The 26746-nt window shown below is 48.7% G+C and overlaps 1 protein-coding gene across 2 annotated transcripts; it reads left to right on the top strand.

The window, feature by feature from the left end:
• Nucleotides 1-1395: 1395 nt before the first annotated feature.
• On the top strand, nucleotides 1396-25510 carry YPEL1 (yippee like 1). 2 transcript variants are annotated; one of them, XM_044243780.1, is made up of 5 exons: nucleotides 1396-1502; nucleotides 16836-17118; nucleotides 20459-20502; nucleotides 21047-21155; nucleotides 22279-25510. In XM_044243780.1, exons 2-5 carry the CDS (start codon nucleotides 17002-17004, stop codon nucleotides 22366-22368), a joined length of 360 nt encoding a protein of 119 aa, XP_044099715.1. In that variant the 5' UTR covers nucleotides 1396-1502; nucleotides 16836-17001; the 3' UTR covers nucleotides 22369-25510. The 2 variants fall into 2 exon arrangements, with proteins under 2 accessions (XP_044099715.1, XP_044099716.1); XM_044243781.1 differs by lacking the exon at nucleotides 1396-1502 and adding an exon at nucleotides 7524-7640.
• The last annotated feature ends 1236 nt before the right edge of the window (nucleotides 25511-26746 follow it).

Here is a 26746-nt window from a genome sequence, read left to right as displayed (position 1 = left end):
CTCAAAGCAAGATACAAAATTACATAAACGTTGACTCACATAAAAATTAGGATTTTTTTCAATAGAGGACTGGCTAAGATACTTGCTGTAGCAAAAACAACAAAAGCATAATATTTAAGACAATCTAAGGAATCTCTAAAATTTACAAGAGAAATGAGCCCCCTACACTCAGTTGCAAACTGAAGATCTGAAAGTTGGAAATAGAAGCTATGAAAGACTTAACAGTTAATGAAGAGATGCTAACACTCCTCTGAAAAGTGCATCTTAAAAACAATCATGAGTTCCCACTTTGCAGCCAGGTTTGTAAAAGAGGGGGAGCTGGAGACATTGCCAGGAGAATGGCTGAGTTCTGACAAATGGATAGTATCCAGAGACCTTCTAAGTACGGTAATAAATCAGATGCACATCCAAAGACGCTAAGAGATCTTTACATATACACTGCATTGCAAAAAAGAAACAAGATCTAAAGAAGGCTAACATTTATTAAAATGTTATATACATTGTGACCTCAACACTGTGGTTTTTAAAAAATTATGTAACTTAAGAAACAACCTATAGTGGAAAGTTGTGGGGCCAAAAAAATAATGACTTGAGAGTCATAGAGGGATGGGGTGTGGACATGAAGATGTGGGCTGCCTGGGGGGCCAGGAGGGCCACGTGGAGGATGGAGCTTCCTGTCGAATCCGATCTGGAACAGAGAGCCAGATGCAGAGGTTCTCAGGCAGAGTGACTTGGAGCGTTCGGGGAGGATGGAGTGGGCGAGCGCGGAGGACCCCGTATTCTGGGAACCGAGTCTGCGAGTGGTCCGGCCAGGGAAGCCCAAGTCCTGCGCACGGCCGACCCATGAGCCCCGCTTCGGCCCCGGAAGCTGCGGCCCTCACGTCCATGAGCCGACCCAGGCGTGCGGAGAGACCGAGTGGCGCACGGGCTCCCCACCGCGGGAGAAGCCTGCGGGCGAAGACCGTGGGCTGAACACCCAAGCTCAGGACAGACCGCGCTTGCGCACTGCGATCCTCTTTGAGCCCGCCCCAGGGCCCGCCCCTCCGCGCAGGGTCCCGCCCCCAGGCCCTTCAACTCTCATAGGCTGGCTCCGAGGCCGCGCTCGGCAGGCCGGCCAATGGGAGCGTGGCGCGCCCCGCGGCACGTGCGCCCCCGCCCAGCCCGGTCGAGTGCGAGCGGGTCCAGCTCCGGGGCGCGGAGCGCGCGGGGAGGGAACGCGCGAGAGGGGCGGGGCACGGGGCGGAGCGCGGGCGGGGGGGCGCGCTGATTGGCCGACGCCGCGTTCCGAGGCCGTTAACGGCGGCGCGGCGGGGCCGCGGCTCCAAAACAAAGGGCAGGCGGCCCGCGGGGCGGCGGCGGGAGGATGCCTCGCGCCCTGCGGAGGCGCCAACGGCCGCAGCGCGTCCCGGGCCGCGCCGGCGCCGCCTGAGAGCCGAGCCCGCGCTAACCGGGGCCCGGGCCGGATGGGCGCTGCGGGCCGGGGCGCGGACCGCCGAGCGGCCGTGAGTACGGGCGGGCCTGGACACTGTTGCGCGGGCGGCTACTTTGTGGCGACCCGAGGCTCCTGCGACAGCGGGCGGGGCCCGGAGGCACCTGTTGGGCGTCAGGGCCGGCGGGCGGGGCGCGAGCGGGCCGCACCTGTGGATGTTTTTGTTCTGATTTGATTTTTTTGTTGTTATTTGGCTCACTCCGTGTTGGAGCAGACCACAAAGCCTGATCTTTGATTTTGCCCTCCTTTCTTCCTTCCCTTGCCTGCCTCGTTCCCACTTCAGCCACGAAAAAAATTTACAGAGAGAATGAACTAGATGCCTGCTGTTAATGGGCTTTTCCCTCTTTAACAACAACAACAAAAAATGTTGCGACCCGGAGTGAAATGAGGACAAAAGAGGGTTCCTAGGAATGTTTATTAGAAGAGGGGGATGTTTTCGAGTTACCCACATAAAGATCGTGACTAAAATGAATTGTTCTCTGTATCAGTTCCCTGCTTGTAGCACTAGGTTTGTTTTTTTTTTTGTTTTTTTTTTAAAGCACAGCTTGCAGGAGCCATAGCTTGGGAAACCTGCTCAGTAGGGTCCCCCTCCCCCAGGCCTGCCTCTGATTGACATCTTTGATGTCCAGATAATGTGCTGAGTTCCAGGATTGGGGGGAAAAAAAAGACTATAATTTCATTTTGCAAAGATAATGGCTTTGGAAAGACCTCAGTTTCCCCACCCCCAAGCTTTTTTGTTCAGTTGCATTTCTTCTTCCTCTTTCTGGCCAGAACACACACTTTAACCTGTTGTTTCCTTTGCCAAGAATGTTATTCTTTCCACCCACTTCCCTCCTAAACTAAGCAAGCCTCAAGAGGAGGCTTACCTCCTCTAGGGAACTCTTCCAGGTGCCTCACCTGAGCAAGCCTGGCTCTCTCCCACACCTGTGCACGCTCCAGCCTCTGCTCGGTGCCAGGAGCTGTGCTGGATGCTGGGATGATTGAGTTTTTGTAATTGTGCGCTGATTCCCTCTTATCCCTGGCCCCGGGTTCTTGGGTGACAGTCGTGGTACACTTGAGGAATGCTAATACTGAAGCTCTCCTGGACCCTTATGCTCCCTTCCCTTGCATCTCACAGGGTTAGAGTGTCTTCTCCTTGCAGGAACCTCTCAGAGGTAGGACCAGAGCGAAATCCTGTCCCACCACAGACCTGTAGCGCGGAGTCTGGCTTCTGCTGGGCACTTAAGAAAAAAAATAGCTGAATAATCTTAATTACCAATCTGAGCAATAGCCTTTGCTTTTTTTTTTTTTTTTTAAAGATTTTATCTTTAAGTAATCTCTACACTCAGTGTGGGGCTCCAACTCACAACCCTGAGATCAAGAGCCACAGTCTGCACTGACTGAGCCATCCAGGAGCCCCCGTAGCCTTTGCTTTTTAAACGAACTTCTTGTTTTGTAATAACTTTAGATTTCTGTGAAAGTTGCAAGGTTAGTCCAGACAGCCCTGGTATGCCCCATGCCTAGTGTTCCCGAGTGTTAACGACCCTCTCCTGTCATGGTGCCTTTGCCAACATGAGCAACTGAAATGGAGACATTCTTGTACCCTAAGTCCAGACATTAAATCTTACCATTTTGAAGCCTTGGAATGTGTAAAGCTCTTTAGATTGGAAGCAGCGTTCCTATAAAATCTCTTCCTGATTTTCCTGCCTGTCATCCCTAAGTTTCACAAGGACCTAGTGTCAAGGGACAGAGAGTGGAGAGGGCGAGGGGCTGCCATAGAGTTTGAATGTATCCCTCCGCACCCCCGGGAGACTGAGAAACTAGAATATGAAGAGGCAATATTCTTAGTTATTCAGTAGCGTATATAACCACTTCGCCGTAGAGAGCTGTTCTGACGTGGGGAACCAATCCTCAGCCACTGGGAGTGCTTGAAATGCTGAGGTCAAGTTGCCAGTAGAATCTGCCTGGGTGGATTTAATGCCAGGAAGATATAAAATTGGCATTTCAAGAAGCTGCTTTGCCGAAGTTGAATAAGAGATTCTGTTAGCCTCAGAGCCCCGACACAAACACAAGAAAGGGAGAAAAGCCCTCTGGTTAACTAAGCCCATTTTGCCTATTTATTGCTATCACTTTTAATTTGTGAGGGCACAGCAGACTGCGTAATGACACCTATCCTCAATTTGCTGGGTTTTTGATTTTTGCCTTTTCCATGTGTTCTGTTACAGCTAGGTGCCTGCTGTAACTTTAGTAGCGACTTACTTCTGTTTGTAGAAAATATGAAAACTTTGAAAAAGAAAAAAGCAGCAGCAATGGAAATCTTCCTTTCAGACTCTTCATTTGAGGTTCATTTGGTTTTCCATCTGTAGAAAAGTAGTTAGATCTGCTAATCAGCGAAACCTCTAGGGAGTGGAAATCTTGACATGAGATTTTGGGGAAGGTTGGAGAAAGTTCTGAACAACCAAGTCATAGAGGGCTAAGGGTTCTGGAGAGGACAGCAGAGGTTGGATTCAGGAAGGAAGTCCCTGTTCCTTCTGTGATAGAAACCCTCTGAAAAGCTGTCTGCTGGTGAGAGAGAAATGGAAATCCTGGAGCCAACACAGTGTCGTCCCCACCTGGGGAACATCCTCTTAATCTGGCTCCTGAAGAGCCTCAGAACCAGAACCAGGACTCCTGGTGGGGAGATGCGCTCACCATCCCTCTGTCCTGCTGTCCTATAACGATGACACGACCTCTTACGCGATTGTCTGGACCACCTTGTGAGTCGCAATTTACCCACATTTTACAGATAAGGCAACAGCTTGGCTTGCGGTTCCCTGGCCACCAAACACGGGGCACAGTTTGAGACAAGCTCTGTTGCAGCTTTGTCCCCCCTCACCCCCAGCAGCCTGTCTCTTGCCAAACCTCCCCTCCTGGGTCCCTTGTGCTGTCACCTGGCTTCCCAGTGTTGGCATTCTCACCCTCAAGCACTGGCCCCCTTCGATTGCTTTTTATATCTCTGGTTTTTCCTTCTCTTGCTCCAACACAGGCCTTCAAATGTTTGATTATGTCCTTATCCCGCCGTGTGTCCTGCTTCCATCAGCCTTCTGGGTCCCACCCTTTCAAGTGAGAAGGGCAGTGGTGTGTGTGTAGCTAGCAACTTGGTCTTTCCCCCTGTCAATAGCAAGCAAGCCAGTAAACTCTGCTAGGAAGTGTCCCTAGGCCCCGACTGTGGGGAACTTTGTTACTAGTGGGAGAAATACAAAAGAATGTATTACAGGTTGTTGGAAAAGAAGGGCTCAGTGCAAACACATTAATTAGCCTTGCAGGAGACAGATGGTGGAGGCAGAACCTAAGGCAGTGGGGTGGAGGGATGAAACCAGGACCTGGAGGGCAGAGGAGCTAGGCCATGAGGTGTTGAAGTTGCACAGACACCCCTGCTGGGATTCTGGAGAGGCTGTGGGGCTTCATCTGGGGCCAGACAGACAGGTGGTAGGACTGAGGAAATCTTCTTGCCCCTCCCAGTGGGTCCACTGATCACCAAGCCTGCAGTTCCTGAAATGTGTGGAGAAGAGTGTTTCATCCTGTAACTCCAGTGAGAAGGCAGACCATGCGTGTGAAGGGAAGCTGGTTCTGCCAAAGGCAAACTGGCCTCCTGCCATTGCCCTTTGACATGAATCCCTCCAGGCCTTTCCACACCTTTGCTCTGTGTGTGTGTGTGTGTGAGAGAGAGAGAGAGAGAGAGAAAGAGCGAGAGAGAGAGATTGAGAGAGAGAGAGAGAGTTTGAGTAGTTGGTACATACCTTCGGTATCAAAAATCTAAAGTCACCGGGATGCCTGGATGGCTGTTGGTTAAGCATCTCCTTCGGCTCAGGTCATGATCCCAGGGTCCTGGGATCGAGTTCCACATAAGGCTCCTTGCTCAATGGGGAGCCTGCTTCTTCCTCTGCCTGCCACTCCCCCTGCTTGTGTGCTCTAATAAATAAATAAATATTTTTAAAAAAATCTAAATTGTTCAAAAAGCTAATGGTGAAAAGGGAGTCACCTTCCCCGTGCTTCCTAGCCCCCAGCTGAGGTCCAGGGGTGTGTGCCCAAGAGCGCTGACAGGTGTTACCAGATAGCTGCAGCACAGCCAGCCCTCGCCAGTGGTGATAGCAACTTCTTAAAAATTTTTGCCCATCTGTAGGTTGTAAGACCTACCAGACTCCCTTCAATTTGCTTCGATGAATGAAGTTCACATAGGTTCATGTGTCTGCAAGGCACAGCTGTCCAGGTTGTAGACTCTGGCTTTGAATCCACTGCTTACTAGCTGTGCAACTTTGGCAGGTTAGTTAAGCTCTCTGGGCCCCCGTTTCCATATCTGCACAGTGGGACTCAGGAGAATCCCCACCTCCGAGGGTTGCTGTCAGTTCGTCTGGTTCTTGTGAAGTCTGCTACTTAGAATAGTGTTGGCCTGGATGGGGGGTGGGGGTCTCTGCAGAGCCCCCATGTTCCCTTTTCCATGGAAGATGTGGATGTCCCTGCCCGAGCCACTTACCTGGGGTCCCACTTCCACCATGAACTCTGGCTAAATGCTTTGTATGCCTGGTGCCTCCCTTCCTCCTCCTTCCTGGGGGAAGTAGAGGGCTGGGACTGAGCCTGTCACCAGGTAGTGGCAGGGTGGGGAGGTGGCGTGGAGAGTAGGGGGAATGGGAGACCCAGGGTGTGGGGCCCTCGGGAGCCTCCATGCCATCCCGGAAATGTCAGAGCTGCCTGGCTGGGTCTTTATTTCTCATTGTTTTTGTCTTTCGAAGTGTGGTAACAGCACCATATGGACATGGGCCTGATTCACGTTCTCTTAAAATAATTATGCGTTTTTATTTTAGGAGAGACATTTCTGGAATCCAGAATATTGTTTTTGCTCCAAAAAATTACCCCACAGTAATATCTTCTGTGGGGGTGGGGGGGATGGTTGCTGCCCTCCAAACCCAGGGGAAACATAATGTCCTATAGTAAACATGATTCACGGGACCCATCGGCCTTTCTATGACTTCACGGAGGCTCCTAACTCGCCAGTAGCTCTATGTTGTAAAAGCCCATTTTGCGCACTGGGTGCCTGAAAATTTGGCCGTGATCTTGTCAGTGCCCCAGCAGATACCCAGTTTAGAAGCCTAGTGGAAACACCACCCAAAACGCTTCTCCGGAACCACAAATCCAGGCCTGGCCGTTGCCCTGGCTGGGCCCCCTCTGCTGGGTGGCGACAGGGATGGCAGTCAGGACGGGGACGGTGGAATGTGTATATGTAAGGCACCCTCCTGCCTTGGAAGGGTTGGCCGTGAGTGCTGAGCACGGACAAGGCTCAGTAAAGGTGAAAGGAGACTATGAGGAGGGCGGTTCCACAGAGACAGGCCTTCTGGACACTGGCCGCTCCTCAGGCTGAGGTCAGCTGGGGCGAAGGCCATCCTTGGAGGCCTGCAGTGGAAGGACACACAGCTGTGTCATTGAGCAATTCACGATAAACAGAAAAGCCTTGGCGAGTTGCCACTTTGAAAGGTGGTGTCCCATACAAAGGGAACTGCATGTGAGCTAAAAATAAGAGGTGTTACCCCCTTTATTATTATGAATAAAAGTGAAATCCCCCCCTTTTTTTAAGTAATCTCTGTACCCAGCATGGGGCTCGAACTCACAACTCTGAGATCAAGAATTACACACACTGCCAACTGAACCAGCCAGGCACCCTGAAATCCCTTGTTTCAAGGCTGGAGGGAGTTTCTGGGAGTTTCTCCATTCAGTCACAGGGAGTAGTGTTTCTGCCACTAAAGGGGCAGGACTCTTGAGACCTACCAAGCAGCTCGTGAATAGTCTGAGATTCCTGTCTCTTGGCCCCTTTACCGCGAACTTTTATTTTTTTATTTTTATTTTTTAAAAAGATTTTATTTATTTATTTATTTATTTATTTGTTAGGGAGAGAGAGTGCGCACAAGCAGGCAAGTGGGAGGCAGAGAGAAAAGCAGGCTCCCCCTGGAGCAAGGAGTCCGATGCACAACTTGATCCTAGGATCCTGGGATCATGACCTGAGCCGAAGGCAGCGGCTTAATGGACTGAGCCACCCAGGCATCCCTACCACATACTTTTAGAGTCTTCATTGAGGGAGTCTGAGGAAAGAAGGGACAAAACTGAAGACTCCCTTCAATAAAGGAGAAAGACTCAGGTGAAGGTATGAAACCAGACTCAACATGAGTTCAGTAAGAAGTCAGGTCAGGGGGCGCCTGGCTGGCTCAGTTGGTAGAGCGTAGGACTCTCAGTCTCTGGGTTGTGAGTTCAGGTGTAGAGCCTACTTTAAAAAAAAAATTTTTTTTTTCTTTCCTTCCTTATGAGTCATCACCAAATTGTGGGGGCTGGGGGAGGTTGCATGTGTGGATTGACAATACCTGTGTGGCCCGTGTGGGACATGGGGTGGGAGCTGGGCTGCTGTGGGTGGGATCCATCCGGATTGACCCCCATCCCTATGACCTCAAATATGGGAGGGATGTCAGGATTCCGATTCAGAGTGCCCAGTAGTTTGGGCAACGAATAAAACCCAATAGAATGTATCAGGGCTAATGTGATGGCTTGAAAAGGTTAAAGTTTTGGGAATCCCTGATGGGGAATATCTAATACAATCAGACTTCTTCAGAGGCTCCCTTAGTCCTTGGTTGACAAGACTTTGAGTGGAGAAAGAAACAGAGCCTCGTTTTGGAAGACAGATGTGTAGGCGTCTGTGTGTGTCCCTTGTGTGGAACCTTCCTCCACGATATTCTTGCTGGCTGATTTTCTCTGTTGGGAAATGGGACAACCATTAATTTCTGTTTCTGGTATAAAATAGGACCCACCTTTTCCTTTTCCTACAGATGGGTATCCATAACGTCCAGCACCCTTTTAGGAAGCCTCTCTCTCGCAGTGAGCTGTGTTACCACTGTCATTGTATCTGGTGTCCATCTAGGCGTAGGCCTGTTTCTAGGTTCTCTTTCGAGTCTCATCAGCCTGTTTTTCTGTCCCCTGCCAGCACTGCTCTGTCCCCCGTGACTGTGGAAAATGGCAGGACGGCTCTCTGTCAGACTCAGGTAGCAAACGTGTTTCTATCACACTCTTCGAGAGCGCCCTCATTGGTTTTGACCTTTGACAGGATGGGGCTCAAGACACACTACACTAAAATATGTCACCATGCATATTGACTGTCTTAAGCTGGAGGAATTTGAGAAAATGACAGAAGGAAGGAGGTCATTCTGACCTCCCCCTTTGCCCTTATTCCCTGACACAGGTCATAAGATCCTCCTGGGAAAGGTGTCCTCCGTGTACGAGGAGGAGGGAAGACCTTCCTATCAGAGACAGAGAATTTGGGGCCAAGAATTCTGCACAACCTTATTAAACCTACCCTGTCTTTCTAGTTACTTCTTCACCACAGAATACCCCTTGACCAAAGACCTCTACCTTGTCAGTTCTTCACAAATAAATTGTTTCTTTGTCTAAGTGATAGAAAAGCTTCCTGCTCTGTTGCTATTGGTTCTTCATTCTCTTGTGGAAACATTCCATAAGATCTGTGTGTTTTTCGCCTGCTGATCTTTCTTTGCCAGTTTAATTTTCAGACCCAGCCAGGGACCCTGAGAGGGTTTAGGAAACATTTATCCTCCCCTATAGACACTTTTAGGATAAATTTTAGAATCCAGTCTCGCTGCCTCTCACTGGCTTGCATATGCACATGTACACACACAACACATCTTACTGGATTTTGATTTGAATTGCATTTCTTTAAAGATTTTATTTATTTATTTGACAGACAGAAATCACAAGTAGGCAGAGAGACAGGCACAGAGAGAGGGGGAAGCAGGCTCCCTACCGAGCAGAGAGCCCGATGCGGGGCTCCTCCCAGGACCCTGGGATCATGACCTGAGCCAAAGGCAGAGGCTTTAACTCACTGAGCCACCCAGGTGCCCCGATTTTAATTGCATTTGATTTTAAAACTACTTCTGGGGGTGGGGGGCGCCCGGCTGGCTTAGTCAGCAGACAGTGCCACTCTCGGATCTTGAAGTCATGAGTTTGAGCCCCACGTTGAGTGTAGAAATTACTTAAATAAAATTCACCTGTGTCTGGGTGGCTCAGTTGGTTAAGCATCCAACTCAGTTTCAGCTCTGATCGTGATCATTTAGGGTCATGGGATCAAGCCTCGCGTTGGGCTCTACCTTCAGCATGGAATCTGCTTGAGATTCTCCCTCCCCCACAGCCCCTGCCCCTGTGCTCATGCTCTCTCTCTCAAATAAAATAAATACAATCACTAAAAACAAATACAGTTAAAATAATAAAAATAAAAATCACTGGGGAGAATTAATATGTTTACAATATCTTCCGGTCCTGTTCTTGGTTTATCTCCATTTATTTAGGTATTCCTTATTGTCCCTCAAAAACATATGCTCTCTCTGTAAAGATGTTTCAGGTCTTTGAATTTATTCTTAGATACTTTGTACTGTAACACTGTTGCCTAAGTGTATATTTTTCTCTTCTGATCTTTTTTTTTTAAGATTTTATTTATTTATTTTTTAAGATTTTATTTATTTATTCGAGAGACAGAGATCACAAGTAGGCAGAGAGGCAGGCAGAGAGAGAGAGGAGAAAGCAGGCTCCCCGAGGAGTGGAGAGCCTGATGCGGGGCTTGATCCCAGGACCCTGGGATCCTGACCTGAGCCAATAGCAGAGGCTTTAACCCACTGAGCCACCCAGGTGCCCCCCCCCTTTTTAAAGATTTTATTTATAGATTTTATTTATTTATTTGACAGAGAGAGACCACAAGTAGGCAGAGAGCCAGGCAGAGAGAGGGGGGAAGCAGGCTCCCTGCCGAGCAGAGAGCCCGATGTGGGGCTTGATTCCAGGACCCTGGGATCATGACCAGAGCTGAAGGCAGAGGCTTTAACCAACTGAGCCACCCAGGCGCCCCTCTATTCTGATCTTTATGTCTTGTTGCCTTGTCTTGCAGAGCTGTCTGGGACTTGGCGGGGGGTGGGTAGGGCTGTGTGGAAATGGTGGTGTAGAGGCTCATTCCTGATCTCAAAGAGAAAGTTTTCTAAGTCTTACCTGAGAAGCTGATGTTCATTGTGGGTTGTTCCGTTTTTATAGATGTCTCTTAACAGATAAGGAAGTTCCCTTATTTCCATAGTCTGCGCAGAATGTTGCTAGAATTGTCAATGGATGTTAGGTTTTGTCAAATGCTTTCTCTGCAGCTACTGAGATAAACAGATTGAGAGAACAATACGTGGTACATTGTATTAACTGTATTTCCTAACGTTAAATTATTTTGAATTCCTGTGATAAAGTCAACCTAATTGTATTTTATTATCCTTTTAAAATAGTATTAGATTCCCTTTGGTAAACTGATTTCGGGGGTTTGCATCTTGGTTCATGAGAAGAAAATTATAGCGAATTTCATTCTTGCACTACCCTCATCGAGGTTTGGTATCAGGTCAAGCTAGCTGGGTCATCCCCATTTCTTTAATGTTTATCAGATTGTTTGGGTTTGTTGTTTCTTCCTGAGTCCTATTTTTCAGTTATATTTCTTCTAGGAATTTATCTGTGTGATTTACGTTTTCAAATACATTCAGTTGATCACAACATCCTCTTACCCTATAAATCTCATCCAAAGAAAGTGATATCCCATTTCCATTTCTTCCAGGTTATTACTTCTATCCGATCTCTCCCTCCCACCTCTTTCCCCAAATCAGTGGAACAGAGCTTTATCAGTTTTATCTGTCTTTTCCAAGAACAAACTTTTGCTTTGTTGATCCTCTCTTGCAAGTTTTCCTTGCCTGTTACATTACATTTTTTCCTGTTTATTTCCTTCCCTATATTTTCTTTGGGTTGTTTCTCTGTTGCTTTTTTTTTTTAAGATTTTTATTTGTTTATTTGACAGAAAGACTGCAAGAGAGGGAACACAAGCAGGGGGAGTGGGAGAGGGAGAAGCAGGCTTCCCATCAAGCAGGGAGCCTGATGCAGGGCTCGATCCCGAGACCCCGGGGTCATGACCTGAGGCGAAGGCAGACGCTTAACTGACTGAGCCACCCAGACACTCCTCTCTGTTACTTTTTTAACTTCTATTTTTAAGAATATATATTTTAAAAGATTTATTTATTTATTTGACAGAGAATGACTGCGAGAGAGGGAACACAAGCAGGGTGCAGAGAGAGAGGGAGAAGCAGACTTTCCGCTGAACAGGGAGCCCAGTGTGGGGCTTGATCCCATGACCTGGCATCATGACCTGAGCCGAAAGCAGACGCTTAACAACTGAGCCACCCAGGCGCCCCTACTTTTTTTTTTCTTAATTTATTTATTTGACAGAGATCACAAGTAGGCAGAGAGGCAGACAGAGAGAGAAGGAGAAGCAGGCTCCCTGCTGAGCAGAGAGCCCGACATGGGGCTCGATCCCAGAACCCTGGGATCATGACCTGAGCGGAAGGCAGAGCTTTAACCCACTGCGCCACCCAGGCGCCCCATTTTTTTTAACTTTTAAAGATGGGTGTTGGGACGCCTGGGTGGCTCAGTGGGTTAAGCCGCTGCCTTCGGCTCAGCTCATGATCTCAGGGTCCTGGGATCGAGTCCCGCATCGGGCTCTCTGCTCAACAGGGAGCCTGCTTCCTCCTCTCTCTCTCTGCCTGCCTCTCTGCCTACTTGTGATCTCTCTCTCTGTCAAATAAATAAATAAATAAAATCTTAAAAAAAAAAAAAATTAAAGATGGGTGTTTACTGTTGGTAAGAATGCAAGCTGATGCAGCCACTCTGGAAACAGTATGGAGGTTCCTCAAAAAGTTGCAAATAGAGCTACCCTATGACCCAGCAATCACACTACTGGGTATTTACCCCAAAGATACAGATGTAGTTATCCAAAGGGACACGTGCACCCCAATGTTTATATCAGCAACATCCACAACAGCCAAACTGTGGAAAGAGCCTAGATGTCCATGGACAGATGAATGGGTAAAGAAGATGTGGTCTATGTGTGTGTATACATGCACACAATGGAATACTACTCAGCCATCACAAAAAAACCAGAAATATTCCCATTTGCAATGATGTGGATAGAACTAAAGGGTATTATGCTAAGCGAAATAAGTCAGAGAAAGACAAATATTGTATGATCTCACTCATATGGAATTTAATAAACAAAACAGGGATGCCTGGGTAGTTCAGTCAGTTAAGGATCTGCCTTCGGCTTGGGTCATGATCCCAGGGTCCTGGGATCGAGCCCCACATTGGGCTTCCTGCTCCACAGGAAGCCTGCTTCTCCCTTTCCCACTCCCCCTGCTTGTATACCCTCCCTCTGTCTCCCTCTGTCAAATAAATAAAATATTGTATTTTTTTTTTTAAAGGAAGGAAGGAAAACAGGATCATAGGGGAAGAGAGGAAAAGAAAACCAGATGAAATCAGAGAGGGAGCCAAACTATAAGAGACTCTTAAAATCATCAGAAACAAACTGAGGGCTGCTGGAGGGGAGATGGGTGAGGGGAGGGGGTAACTGGATGATGGGCACTAAGAAGGGCACGTGATGTAATGAACACTGGTGTTATATAAGACTGATGAATCACTGAACTCTACCTCTGAAACTAATAATACACTATATGCTAATTAATTGAATTTAGATTCTAAAAAATTCTCTGAGGGAAAAAAAGTCAACCTTAAAAAAAAATAAAGAAACCGTCACAGCAAGATTCCCTGTGTTGCCTTTTGACATCCACACCCACTTCAGCCCCCTCTTAACCCCCAGCATCCTCTAATAGGTTCCCCATTTCCATGATTTTGTCACTTCGAGAATATTCTACAAATGGAATAATACAGTATGTCACCTTTGGGGGGCTGGCTTTTTCTTTTTTTTACTTAGCACAATCCTCTGAAGATTCCTTCTTCTGCAGGAATCTTCATTCTCATTCTTCATTCTCAGCAGGGAGCCTGCATTTCCCTCTCCTTTTCCCTCTCACCTCAGCTTAGGCTCTCTCTCAAATAAATAAGTAAAAAAAAAAAAAGGGGGTGTTTAGCTCATCATTTCAACCTATCCTATTTTCTAGTCTACATCCTGTAAGATTATACATTTCCCTTTAAGTACTAGAAAGTAGTTATTTTATTATTGTTTAATAATATTAATAAAAGGATCTTTTAATTTCCATTCTTAGACCCATGAGTATATAGAAATACCTTCCTTTCTCTCCTCAGATGATACTTCTTTAATATGAGAGAATAATTGACACACAATATCCTATTAGTTTTAACTGTACATAATATTGATTGGGTATTTTTATATATTATGAAATGATCTCCACCATAAATCTAGTGTCCCCTGTCCCCATACAAAGTCATTACAAAGTTACCATATTCTCTATGCTGTACATTATATCCCCATGACTCACTATTTTGTGACTGGAAGTTCATACCCTTTAATCCCCTTCACCTACTTTGCCCACCCTGTCCCCTCTGGTAACCCACCATTTGTTCTCTGTATCTGTGAGTCTCTTTCTTTCTTTTTCTTTTTAAGATTTTTATTTATTTATTTGACAGAGATCACAAGTAGGCAGAGAGGCAGGCAGAGAGAGAGGAGGAAGCAGGCTCCCTGCCAAGCAGAGAGCCCGATGCGGGCCTCGATCCCAGGACCCTGAGATCATGACCTGAGCCGAAGGCAGAGGCTTTAACCCACTGAGCCACCCAGGTGCCCTTTTAGCCACCTTTTTATTTTTTTTATTTTTTTATTTTTTCCAATTTATTTATTTTCAGAAAAACAGTATTCATTATTTTTTCACCACACCCAGTGCTCCATGCAAGCTGTGCCCTCTATAATACCCACCACCTGGTACCCCAACCTCCCACCCCCCCACCACTTCAAACCCCTCAGATTGTTTTTCAGAGTCCATAGTCTCTCATGGTTCATCTCCTCTTCCAATTTACCCCAAAGCACATACCCTCCCCAATGTCCATAACCCTACCCCCCTTCTCCCCACCCCCCCCCCCCCCAGCAACCCACAGTTTGTTTCGTGAGATTAAGAGTCACTTATGGTTTGTCTCCCTCCCTAGCCCATCTTGTTTCATGGATTCTTCTTCTACCCACTTAAGCCCCCATGTTGCATCACCACTCCCTCATATTAGGGAGATCATATGATAGTTGTCTTTCTCCGCTTGACTTATTTCGCTAAGCATGATACGCTCTAGTTCCATCCATGTTGTCGCAAATTTTAGCCACCTTTTTAAAAAATAATTTCTACACCCAGCATGGGTCTCAAACCCACGACCCCAACATCAAGTACTGCCCTACTAACTGAGCCAGCCAGATGCCCAATCCTTTTACTACTTCAATTTCTTTATTGTGAATCACATATATATAATACATAAGATAAATCTATTGCCAGCAAATAATTATAAGCCCTATGTCTGTGTTGCCACCACCCAGGTTTCTAGCCTTATCTTTTAGCCACTCTGTGTCCTTACTTTGAGGTATGTCTCTTGTAAATTAAGTCTAGGTGAGTTGTTGAACTCACAACTTCAAGATCAAGAGATGCATGTTCCCTCAGCTGGGCCCCCCACTTTCTTGCATCTTTTTAGACTGACATTTTATCATTCACTGATACACCCCTTTGTAGGTTTGGAATTACACAGTTAGGTTTTGTTGTTCTAGAAATGTCATCAAAATAACAACATTTATCCTTACTTTCCCAGAATCTGAAGCTTAACCAATACTTATAGCTACTTTTTTGAATAAGACAAGGACTCTAGAAAGTTTTCATCGGACCTCTCACCCTGAGTTACTGTGCTCATGTATTACAGTGATATATTTTCTTTTTCTTTTATATTTTTAGGGGAGAATGGGGGGTGGGGAGAGAATCTTAAGCAGACTCCATGCCCAGCGCGGAGCCTGAGACAAGTCTTACGACCCTGAGACCATGACCTGAGCAGAAATCAAGAGTCTGACACTTAACCGACTGAGCCACCCAAGCGCCCCACACAGTCCTGGTTCTTCAAAACTCTACAAGATACTGCTGTTCTGTTTACCCATGGACTTACCATCTTCTTCATTCCCATTTTATTTTTAAGACTCTCACGTTTAGTGCTGTTTTTCTTTTGTCTGAAGCACATCCTTGCACTTCCTCTAATGATACTTTGCTGAAGTTAAACTTTTTAGTTGTCTGAAAACATCATTCCGGAATTCTTGAAAGATATTTTCACTGGATGTAGAATTCTGGAATAGCCATCATTGTCTTTCAGGACCTTAAAGGTACCTTTCCTGACTGCCTTCTGGGTTCTGTTGTTCTACTTAGGAAATTGTTCTTTTGAAAGGTAATTTTCCATCCCCTTCTGGATACTTCTAATACTTTTATTTCTCTTTCTTTGGTGTTCTACAGGTGCTCTACCCCATTTTCCTTCTCACTTTACCATCCATCAGTCTAAATATGTGTCTGGGCCTTCACCGTCATTTGCAGGCAGTCAAGCCCCATCGATGTTGTGAATGCTTTCCCCTGTGGTTTCATCTAACCGTTTATAGTTTCCATTCTTACATTGATTTTTTTTAATAGTTTGGGTTTTTTGTGTGTTTTTTTATTTTAATTTTTAAAAAATTTTTATTTATTTGACAAAGAGAGAGCCGGAGCAGGAACAACACAAGCAAGGGGAGCTGCAGAGGGAGAACCAGGCTTCCTGCCGAGGAGGGAGCCCGATGCGAGGCTTAATCCTGGGACCCTGGGATTATGACCTGAGCCGATCACAGATGCCCAACCGACTGAACCACCCAGGCGCCCCTCATTCTTACATTTAGGTCTTGGATCCACTTTGAGTTATTTTTTGTATACGGTGTTAAATAAGGGTCCAGCCTCATTTTTGTTTTGCATGTGGATATCCAGTTCCTAGCGCCGTTTGTTGAAAAGACTGCCCTTTCCCCATTGAATCATCTCGGTGCCCTTGTTGAAAATCAGTTGAGCATATAAAGGGTTTGTTTCTGGATTGACATGTAACTTCTCCACGATTAATTAAACTGGATCCCTCCTGCGTATTCATAAATGTCACGGTGCTTTGAGTCATTAAGTCCAGGATTTGGAACAAGATGTGTGCCATCCTGCTGCTGGTCTCACTCAGACGGGAGGCTTGTTGGCTGCTTTTTCCTTTATGTTTCCAGAAGTCACACACAGCCTAAAATGCACTAAATCAGATGTTTTTCTCAAGGGATCTGGATGTAAAAGTAGTTCACTCGCCACTTCCAATGGCATCTAGAATGAAACCGTGACAAATAGTAAAGAATTCGATCTTCTGGGTCTGCCTCTCCCCACCCTGTTCCTGGGAACACACAATTCCCAGGCATCCCTCCTCGAAGTCTCTCGTTCCCTCCATAACCCTGTGCTTTGTCATGATTGGTTGACAGGTTGTGACGCTTTTTTCTCGTCCCAACTGTGTGGACAGTGCCACACGCCCTCTGAACGACGACGGCCCTTGCGTGCATCTTCCGCTGTTTCTCTTGCCAGAGGGCCCAGCAGAGCCGCCGGCCGTCCAGTGCCAGCCCTGAGCTGAGCGAGGAGCGCCCAGCCGAGATGGTGAAGATGACAAAATCCAAAACGTTCCAAGCTTATTTGCCAAACTGTCACCGAACCTACAGCTGTGTCCACTGCAGAGCCCACCTGGCCAACCACGATGAGCTGATCTCCAAGGCAAGTGGTTGGTGTCCAGGGAGCGATGGGCCCCTGGTCACTGTGATTGTACCTCCCTATCAGATGGACATTTGACCATCATGTGACTTCCAGGGTTGGTGGCATCCTAGTAGTCTAGGGCCTTCTGAGCAGCACTGATGAATGTTTTGTGCGTGATTGAGTGTGACTGACTGCTATCTTGTTATCTCGGTATGACTGTGATCTTGGTGTGCCATTGGGCATGGTGTTGGCACAGGGGGCATGGTGTTGGCACTAGCTGGAGGGCTAGGCAGCTGGGACAGAAAATCACAGAAAGCAAGACGAGTAGGTTATTTGTCAGAGCAATCGAGTTCACATAAGACCAAGAAACACTGAAGGAGCAAAGGAAGTCTAGAAGATCTGTGGAAAGAGTCCAATAATGAGGAAATTAAATGTTAACTCGGAATACTTAAGAAGAAAACAGGGTATCATGGGGGGATGGGAAAAATTGGATCTTTTAGAAAAATACCCATGAGGGAAGCTGTGAAGAGGGCCATCTTTGTCATTAGTCAGTGATGCCCTGGCCTGAGGGAGCCATTCCTTGATGCAGGTGGGTCTCATTGTGAGAAGGCTCTGGTTTTATCTGTGGGCCACCTCCGGCACCCCACCTGTTCCCAGGAAGTTTTATTGGGCCACAGCCACATTTGTGTGTTTCCACAGCACCGGTGGCTGCTGTCGGGCTGGCCAGAGCACCAGCATCCTTACCGCAGAGGCCTTGCAGCCCCCAGGGCTGAAAACATTTCTCAGCTGGCCCTCGTTTATGAAAGTTCGCAGACCTCCTGCTCTAGTCTGACTTCTGTCTCACCCCCAACCACAAATCTGGCCACATCATGGATCCAAACCCTGTTTAAAAAATAAGGATTTGGGGGCACCTGGGTGGCTCAGTGGGTTAAGCCGCTGCCTTCAGCTCAGGTTATGATCTCAGGGTCCTGGGATTGAGTCCCACATTGGGCTCTCTGCTCAGCAGGGAGCCTGCTTCCTCCTCTCTCTCTCTGCCTGCCTCTCTGCTTACTTGTGATCTCTCTCTGTCAAATAAATAAATAAAATCTTTAAAAAATAAAATAAAATAAGGATTCGTGGGCCGCCTCGGTGGGTGAGAAGGTTATGCATCTGCCTTCGGCTCAGGTCATGATCCCAGGGTTCTGGGATCGAGCCCCGAATCAGGCTCTCTGCTCAGTGGGGAGCCCGCTTCCCCCTCTCTCTCTGCCTGCCTCTCTGCCTACTAGTGATCTCTGTCAAATAAATAAATAATCTTAAAAAAATTTTTTTTAAAAATAAGGATTTATAGGGGTGCAGGGGAGAATTTGAAGAGCAGGCAAGAGAATTAGGAAAATCGGTCTACAGAACTGAAGGCTAATAAGGATGTAAGGGGAAGCCCATAACATGATTATTTCTTAAACTGGACATAAAGTAATATTCTTAATTCTGGAAAGCCCCTGGAAAGGAAAACTCTTAAAAAAAGTGTTTTTCTTTTTCTTTTTTTTAAGTCTGAAAGCTGTATGTTTAGATCAAAACCCACTAGCCTCAGGCGAGGGTATGCGGCAGTAACAAAGGGCCCCTAAACCACAGGGGCTTAGTGGCTAGCATGAGGGTCTCTGTGCTGCTCCAGTGGATGTGTGGCCCTGGTCATCAGGGGCAGCTGCCGTCTGTGCCCGTGCAAGGGACTGCACGAACCAGCACAGTGCGGTGTCGTGTGCACGGGCGGCAGGGACAGATCTGCTTTCCCCTCCTCACCCCTGACTCCATTCCTTCTGCTTGTCTCTGTTAGTTGTGTGGCATACGTGGTCTCTTTCTGGCCTATAAGATCATGGTTTTCCCTTTATCTTTTAAGATTTTATTTTTTCAAGAGTGTGTGAGAGAGTGGGAGAGCACAAGTAGGGGAAGGGGTAGAGGGAGAGAGAGAAGCAGGCTTCCCACCAAGCAGGGAGCCCGATGTGGGACTTGATCCCAGGACCTCTGGATCGTGACCTGAGCCGAAGGCAGACACTTGATTGACTGAGCCACTCTGGTGCCCTGTGGTTTTCCCCTTAATTGAAGGGCCCCTGCAACACGGCACAGCACAGCGTGTCATGGCTAGCTCTCCTTCACTTCCCAGTGTGACTCTCTCACCACACACGCTCGTGCCCAGTTGCTTCCGTCCCCTTCTTTTTTTTTTTTTTTTTTAAGATTTTATTTATTTATTTGACAGAGAGAGATCACAAGTAGGCAGAGAGGCAGGCAGAGAGAGAGGAGGAAGCAGGCTCCCTGCTGAGCAGAGAGCCTGATGCGGGACTCGATCCCAGGACCCTGAGATCATGACCTGAGCCGAAGGCAGCGGCTTAACCCACTGAGCCACCCAGGAGCCCAGCTTCCGTCCCCTTCTTAATGTCTGCATGTGTCCTGGATGTGAGTGCCCTCGTTTGCTCACTTGTGTGGGTATCCACGTGTGCCATGCTTTTGCAATTGCAAATACTTACCAGTAACCAATCTTGTCACACATTTCCCTATGTGCTCCGGTTGGTTTGTCTTGACAGTGAATCCTTAGGAGTGGAGTGGCTTGTCACACAGCGTGTGCTTCTTACGTTTACAGATACCCTCCCGCTCTGCTCCAGTCAACATTCCTCACAGTCTTTTGAATTTGTGCTGAGGTGGTAGGCAAAAAAACCCAAACAAACCCCAAAACAGAAACAAACTAAAAAAGCACTCAAAGAAGTTCTCTTCATTTGGTTATTTTTGAGGTCCCTGTGTTCTGCTCGGTCATTTGGACCTGGCACTGAAGCAGACGAGCCCCCCCATCTGTCTACGAGGGAACTCATATTCCCTCTTGTTGCTGAGAGTGCAGGGTGCGGGCGCTAAGTCTGGAACTGACCCAGCTGTACCCCATCCTGCCTCCATTATCATCCCAGACTCCGTGGGTATGCTACAAGCTGTTCCTTGGCTTAAAGCACTTTCCTGGGGGAGATGTCACCGGAAGGCCCCTTCCTCCAAGGAAGGAGTCATCTTGGGATGTGGTTTTGCTTTCAGTTTCAATGGCAAAGCATGGGAATGTACCCTCCCACTACTGTCTGGCTGACGGGAGCTAGTCCAGCAGAGAGAATCGGGACACTGAGCGGCCCCTCTGGGTCTCTAGGAGCGCTTTGACTTCTGGGTCCTCTGTGGGTCTGGGGTCCTGGAGGCCTGTGGTCAGCGCTCCCCTAAGCGCTGCTCGAAATGCCCTACAAGGTGGCCCTTCCACCCACATTGAAGTCCATGACCTGAAACAGTCTCTCCACCTTCATCCCTAAATGCCAGACTTTTCCTCTTACCACAGTACATCTGTTAAAAATTTTTTTCTTCTTTGCAGTCTTTTCAGGGAAGTCAGGGACGAGCCTACCTCTTCAATTCTGTGTGAGTACTACTGCCATTGGCCTTGTGGACATGGCTGTGTCCATGGTCCGATTATATTCAGTGCTCCTGTCCATCCATGCACGTGATCACATAAAGCTGGACTGTGCAGAGTTCCTTGATGAGCCAGAATGATCCAGCGGTTTTGTTTTTGGTTTTTAAGATCTTATTTATTTGAGAGAGCACGAGCCGGGGGTGGGGGGGCAGGGGCAGGCTCAGGAACCGGGAATCATGACTGAGCCACCCAGGTGCCCCTAGAATGACCCAGTGTTTTGATAGCTTAAAGAATTCTGCTCTCTTTAGTGTGAGAGTTTGCGGGAAGGGTGTGCTCTTACCTGAGACCGAGCTCCCACATGAGGCATGGTCTGTGACCCATTTGTGGTGGGTTTGATTTTTGACGGTGCTCCGTGCAGGACGGTGGTCACGGCCCCCACAGCCCATCCCATCTTGGGATTCTGGAGAAATAAGTTGATCCTTCCCCCAAGGGCGGTGGTGGGCAGGGGCGGGGCCTCTGGTCTTCAGCACAGTCCCACCTGCTCCCCTGCAGGGTCAACGTGGGCTGTGGCCCTGCGGAGGAGAGGGTCCTTCTTACTGGGCTGCACGCGGTTGCAGACATCTACTGTGAAAACTGCAAAACCACGCTCGGGTGGAAATATGTGAGTACCCGTGCACCGCGCCGACTCACTGCGGTACCAAAACACGTGTTAGTCAGGAGCAAAATTTGCAAAGGAGTAAGACCTCCTGCCTGAAGTGTCCCGTGTTCTCGTCGTAGAGTGTCTTTCTAGCCGATTGAAGGTGGAGGTCCTCACATGGTCGTACCCGCGCCCCCCTGACTCCCGGAGGTGGGACGTGGGTAACAGCCATGCTGGTTGGCGGGCATGTGGCCCTGCCCTCCGAGGCTCCTTTCGCAGGAGGGGAGCGGCCCACCTATGCGGGAGACACTCCCTGGTGGCTGGGGCGGCCCCCAGCAAGGCCTGGCCTCACCGGCCCACCTGGGGCTTGGCCCACAGGCAGCGTCTGCCCGCCCGCCCCCCCGCCCTGCCACACTCCCTGATCCTGTTGTTCCCCACCCCTCCTGTTGACTCCCAAGTCTGTCTCCTGTGCCCCCGACCACCGCCAGCCGTGGCACCTGAGAGGTGCGTCTGGGTGTGGCTGGTGCCTACCTGTTGTCCGTTACAGCCATTCTGGCCATCTTGGTCAGGGCTGCCTGTGCTTCCTCTTTCTGGAATGCCTGACTAACTGTCCTCCACATTCGACACACATGAGGAGACGCAGTCCCCGGCGTGGAGATGGGCTCCAAGAGGCCTGTATGTGCACACACATACACCCTGCCAAGCCCCATTCCTTTTCTACCTTCACTGCCCAGCCAAGGGCCTTCTCTCTCCCTCCAGCATCTTAAATGACCCCCTGGTGCTGGCTATAGTGGCCTCCACTGGCCTTTTACCTGCAGTCCCTGCAAGCAGGATCTCACTCCCCGCAACCCCCCGGATTGTCTTATGCATGGTAGATGCTCAGGGACAAACCTGAATTACCCTTTCCCTGTGAAATGGATCTGTAAGGTTAAGGACAAGTAGAGGTGGGCTGCCCTTCCCTGCCCAGGCTCATCACAGAGACAGACCCCTCCCCTGGCCCTGGTCTGTGGAACAAGGGACACCTGGGGAGATTTGACCCCATATGCTTATTTTCTTTGCCAAGAGTGTAATGAAGTTGAAAAGTGAAGTCGATTCTGTCCTGAAATCTTCTTTCTACTTTTCTTCTTCTTTTTTTTTTTTTTTCAAGGAACATGCCTTTGAAAGCAGTCAGAAATATAAGGAAGGAAAATTTATTATTGAGCTTGCCCACATGATCAAAGACAATGGTTGGGAGTAAAGTGAAAACTTCGTTCTCTTCTGAATACTAGTTTGTGGAAGAGACTGTAAGTGTAACGGAGACATAGGAGCACCCTGGACGGCCGTATTTCTTGAACTTGAACCTTGCAGCGGGCGGGCCTTTCCCGGCCGTTCCGGTGGTAAGGTGTCCCTCCAGCCTCTGTCCTGTTCACGTACCTGGCTGTTTCTGAAATGTTTCAGTGACCTTTTTCCCAACTTCTCAAGTTCTAGAGACAGAATTAACCAATTGATGACTTACCTATCTAGTTAATACCTTCTTTTAAGCTATGCCTTTACGATAGAGTTTGGCTGTGCTCTTTCATGTTTGATAAAAAAAAAAAAAAAAAAAATTTCTGCAGACCACAGGGTTAGGGTGCTTTTCAGAGAGCGAGTTCACGCCGCTCTTTCTGAGTAAGGATACTGTAGGCCACTTTTTCTCCTAATTCCTGAAACTACAGATGAGTTATTCTATTCCTCTTCCAGATGAACTGTTAAGGCATAGTGCTCATTTAAGAATCTTCCAGAAACAGTCAACAAATCTGTACACCAAGGGGCCTTTTTTTTTTTTTTTGAAGGCTTGCTCAGAACTAGAAGATACCACTGATTACATTTTAGACAAGCTATAAATAGAGAAATCTGTCTAATGGAACATCTTGTTTATTTAAGCCAACGCTTCTTTATCTAGAAAGCAAGCATTAGCAAAGGCTGTTCCAAGGGGCCGCAGGTGCGTCTGTGCGGAGGCCACAGTCCGGCAGGGCTCTGGAAGTGGAGCTTCTGTGTCAGTCACTGACAGGGTGGTCTGCGCAGTGAGGGATGAACTCACTGGACGGAATCAAATCGGATTTCCTTTTCTGTTCTGATGTACTTGAAGAAAAAGAAATACTTTTGCATATGGAAGAGGCCAGAACTAGCAGGCTGAACTTCCAAACTTGAGATTTGGGAGATCATTTTAAAATTTTTTTAGGAAAGGTTAAAGTTTCAAAACAGATTTAAACTTCGTAAATGAATATGGGTCTCCCGTGCCCCACTGGTTCTGCCCCTTGAGCTGACACAGAAGGGACCTGGATGGTCGTCTACACCTTGTGTCTCAGCAATGTATTTTAAGTTCCAATCCACCAGTGCCTCCGCAGGGAGACGGCACTACACAAGGTTCTGGCCAGTTTTCAGAGAATGAAGGCCAAAAACCATTCCCAAATCGGTTTTGGTTTTCAAGTTTCCGAGCTGACTCCAGCTGCCTGGCCCGGCCTGCTGCTCCAGGAGTCTGGCAGGGCCTTGGGTGTAGCATGGCATGAAACTCCTGAGACCTCATTGCCGAGGGGCAGGAAAAGGGCCCAAAGAGGCAGGGAGAGAGAAGGGCAGCGTACCCAGACGTTTCTCAGCCCGGCCGGTGGCTCTGAAACCACTGCAGCAAAGGTCAGCCCAGGGCGAGTGTGAGCTGGCCAGGAAGGGCGAGAGAACAGCTTTCCAGTCCTGTGGGAGGTCCCGGCCCTCCCCGGAGCCCAGAGCCCATGGCCAGGCACTGGGCTCCCCTGACTGGTTCTGGCGCAGCTGCTCACCCAGAGCTTCCCTTTTGGCACTGTCTCTCTGGCTAAAAGCGAAGCCTTAGAACGTGGGGAGATGCAGCGCCCCACCCTGGGTGAGGGGACGGGCGCCCAGGTTAGTGTCCGCGCATATCCCAGCGTCAAGGGCAGGTCTTTGTACAGCTGTGTGGGCCTCTGCGCGTGCAGGTACTCCAGCGGGCTGTTGCTTCCCCGAGCTGGCGTCCCCCGCAGGTTTAGGTTGTCCCAGCACAGTCCCCATGTGTATACGTTCACGTTCAGCTGTACAGCCTTCAGGCGCCCCGGGGCCTAGGCCTGCACGCGTGGCGCACTCGCTGCCAGGCTCCAGAACCCGAAGACGCTTCACCCTCGAGCTGGCACAGGCAGCGTGGACATCTGCGGCTTCGGTCCTCAGTGGCCACTTTGAAGGGATGGCAAGGCCCTTTAATTTGAGGAGTGAGTGCTCCTCATTGAGAACTTCGCCTAAACTGACATCTCCCTCCTTGCCTTGGTTCCTCAGCAAGCCTCCATGCTGCGCCCGAGGCCCCGAGAGGATGAGGGCTGGGGGGGGCGGGTCCTCGGGGCACCGAGGGCCAGGCTCCTGAGTGTTTCCCAAGCTCTTCGTTTAAACTGAAGAATCTTCTCAAATTCTTCTGACCGAGTTTTGTATATACTAAACTATATTTAAAGCTTTTATATGTTTTGGGCAAGTTTACTGCTCCTTGGATTTGAGCACTTTGGTTTTTGTATTGTCTTTTGTGATGGCATTGAAACATTTTTACTAGTGGTCTTAGGCTTTTTTTTTTTGGTAATTGATACCAACGAAAAACTCTTTACCACTTTTACTTGTTGGTCTTCTGAAAAATCCAAGCTCCTTTCAAAACCAAATGAACAGACCATGAGCTGGCTTCAGGGGAAGGACATTCAGGAGACCACACAAAACCAGACGTGCTGGCGAAGTGTGGGAATGTCCCACCCTCTTAAATTCTGAGACACTAAATATCATCCTGCAACTTTTATTTAAATTATTTAAAGTATTTGTTTCCTTAAAGAATGGGAGATGATGCCAGGACCAGAAATGCACTGAACTTCAACCATGTTGCATTCTCTGGCTTGGCGCGTCTGCTTTATCAGTGTGGTTTCATTTCGTTGCTGTTTTATATATACATATATATAGTATTTTTGTACCTTAATGCTTATTCTTGATGGCATCTGTCAGATATTAGGCGAGATCAGACATGGGAATTTTTCCAAAAGCCCTTTTAATTTACCTGAGGACCTCACCAGGTACTTACAAAATCCAAGCGGTTTTATTATTTAGAAAATTAATTTAAAAGTTCCCAAACGACCTACAGAAATGTAAACCCTCCTTTGTCAAAGGCTTTTGGGTGGGCCTGCAGCCAAGGGTGGGCTGGCCATGCTTTGGGCCAGGTGGGTGTGGTCACTGGGTGCAGCTGGAAGGACATACAGATGGACAGCAGCCAGAAGGTTTGCCCCTTGGAACAGAACTGCCAAGCTCACGTGCACAAGCCTCCTTCAGCCTCTGCGTCCAGCCCTCTGTCCTCTATGTCTGTGTGAGGTTGAAAAATAAAGCTTCCACTGTCAGATGTGTCCTTTCCGGTAGCACCTCCTGTCTCAGGCGCCCTGCCCCAATGCTGAGGGGCCCTGGGTTCCCGCTGGGAGCTTTGCATCTCCGAGCTCCTCCTGTGGCTGCTCCAGTCCTGTGCGGTGGCATGCAGCCTGCCGTGTCCTAGAGCAGGGTGCCACCAGGCTCCCCACCAGGCAAGTCTGGAGTGTACACGCAGCCCAAGAAAGCTTCACCTGAGCTCCCCCTGTCCCCAAACTCAGAAGGCTGAGGAGCCCGGGGGCCCTCTGGAACCTTCCCTCTCCAGGGCCACCTCCTCACCCATCCACCCACACCCTGAGTCACCAAGAGCTATTCAGAAGTCTGCAAGTGTGTTCACACGGCTGTCCCTGATGCAGCCTTCTCCTGGGTGGACCAGGTTCCTGGAGGCATTCTGGGCACAAACACCAACTCCCTAATGTTTTGGTATAGCTGGGAGGGATGGTAGGGAGGTCAGGGAGAAGGGTGACAAGGGCCTGGCCCCAGGTGCAGAGGGCTGAGCAGGTGCTCTCTAGAACCCCGGTCCCTGGCTACAGTCACAGGCAGAGGACTGCGGAGGGACAGGGTGCGTGGGGAGCACAGACTTTGTTCACATACAGGACAGCCAGTGACTGGTGTGAAACGAGGATAATGGCCAGACAAGCTCTGGGAAGGGGGCCCAGATGGCACCTGGAGGATGTGTGCAAGAGGCTTGAACAGAGGCAGGCTAGAGAGCAGGCTTGGGTCTGGGGTTCAGTATCAGAGGTGGAAAGAGGGGAGCCCTGGGGCACCTGGGTGGCTCAGTGGGTTAAGCCTCTGCCTTCGGCTCAGGTCATGGTATCAGGGTCCTGGGATCGAGCCCCACATTGGGCTCTCTGCTTAGCAGGGAGCCTGCATCCCCCCTCTGCTGCTCTGCCTACTTGTGATCTCTGTCAAACAAATAAAATCTTTAAAAAAAGGGGGGGGCGCCCAGGTACATTGGGAAGCTGCTATTGACACTGATGGATCTGAGGTTTGGGTGAGGGAAAGAACAACCAAGGACAGAGCGTTAAGTGAGGTTTGCAGGGTGACAAGCTGGAGGGGGTCGTGGCCCGTGCCAACATGAGGACGACAGGCCTCAGGAGTGGGTGTGAGGAGGTGTATAGCTGTCCCACGCTTCTGCAGAGGCACTCTGGGAAAGCTAAGATAGTGTTGTCAAGGTCAGGAGCAGGGAAGCCACATGGGGACAGGCTACAGAA

Source organism: Neovison vison, chromosome 3 (assembly GCF_020171115.1).
Source record: "Neovison vison isolate M4711 chromosome 3, ASM_NN_V1, whole genome shotgun sequence".
NCBI classification, from domain to species: Eukaryota; Metazoa; Chordata; class Mammalia; order Carnivora; family Mustelidae; genus Neogale; species Neogale vison.
This window is presented reverse-complemented; position numbering and strand designations above follow the sequence as displayed.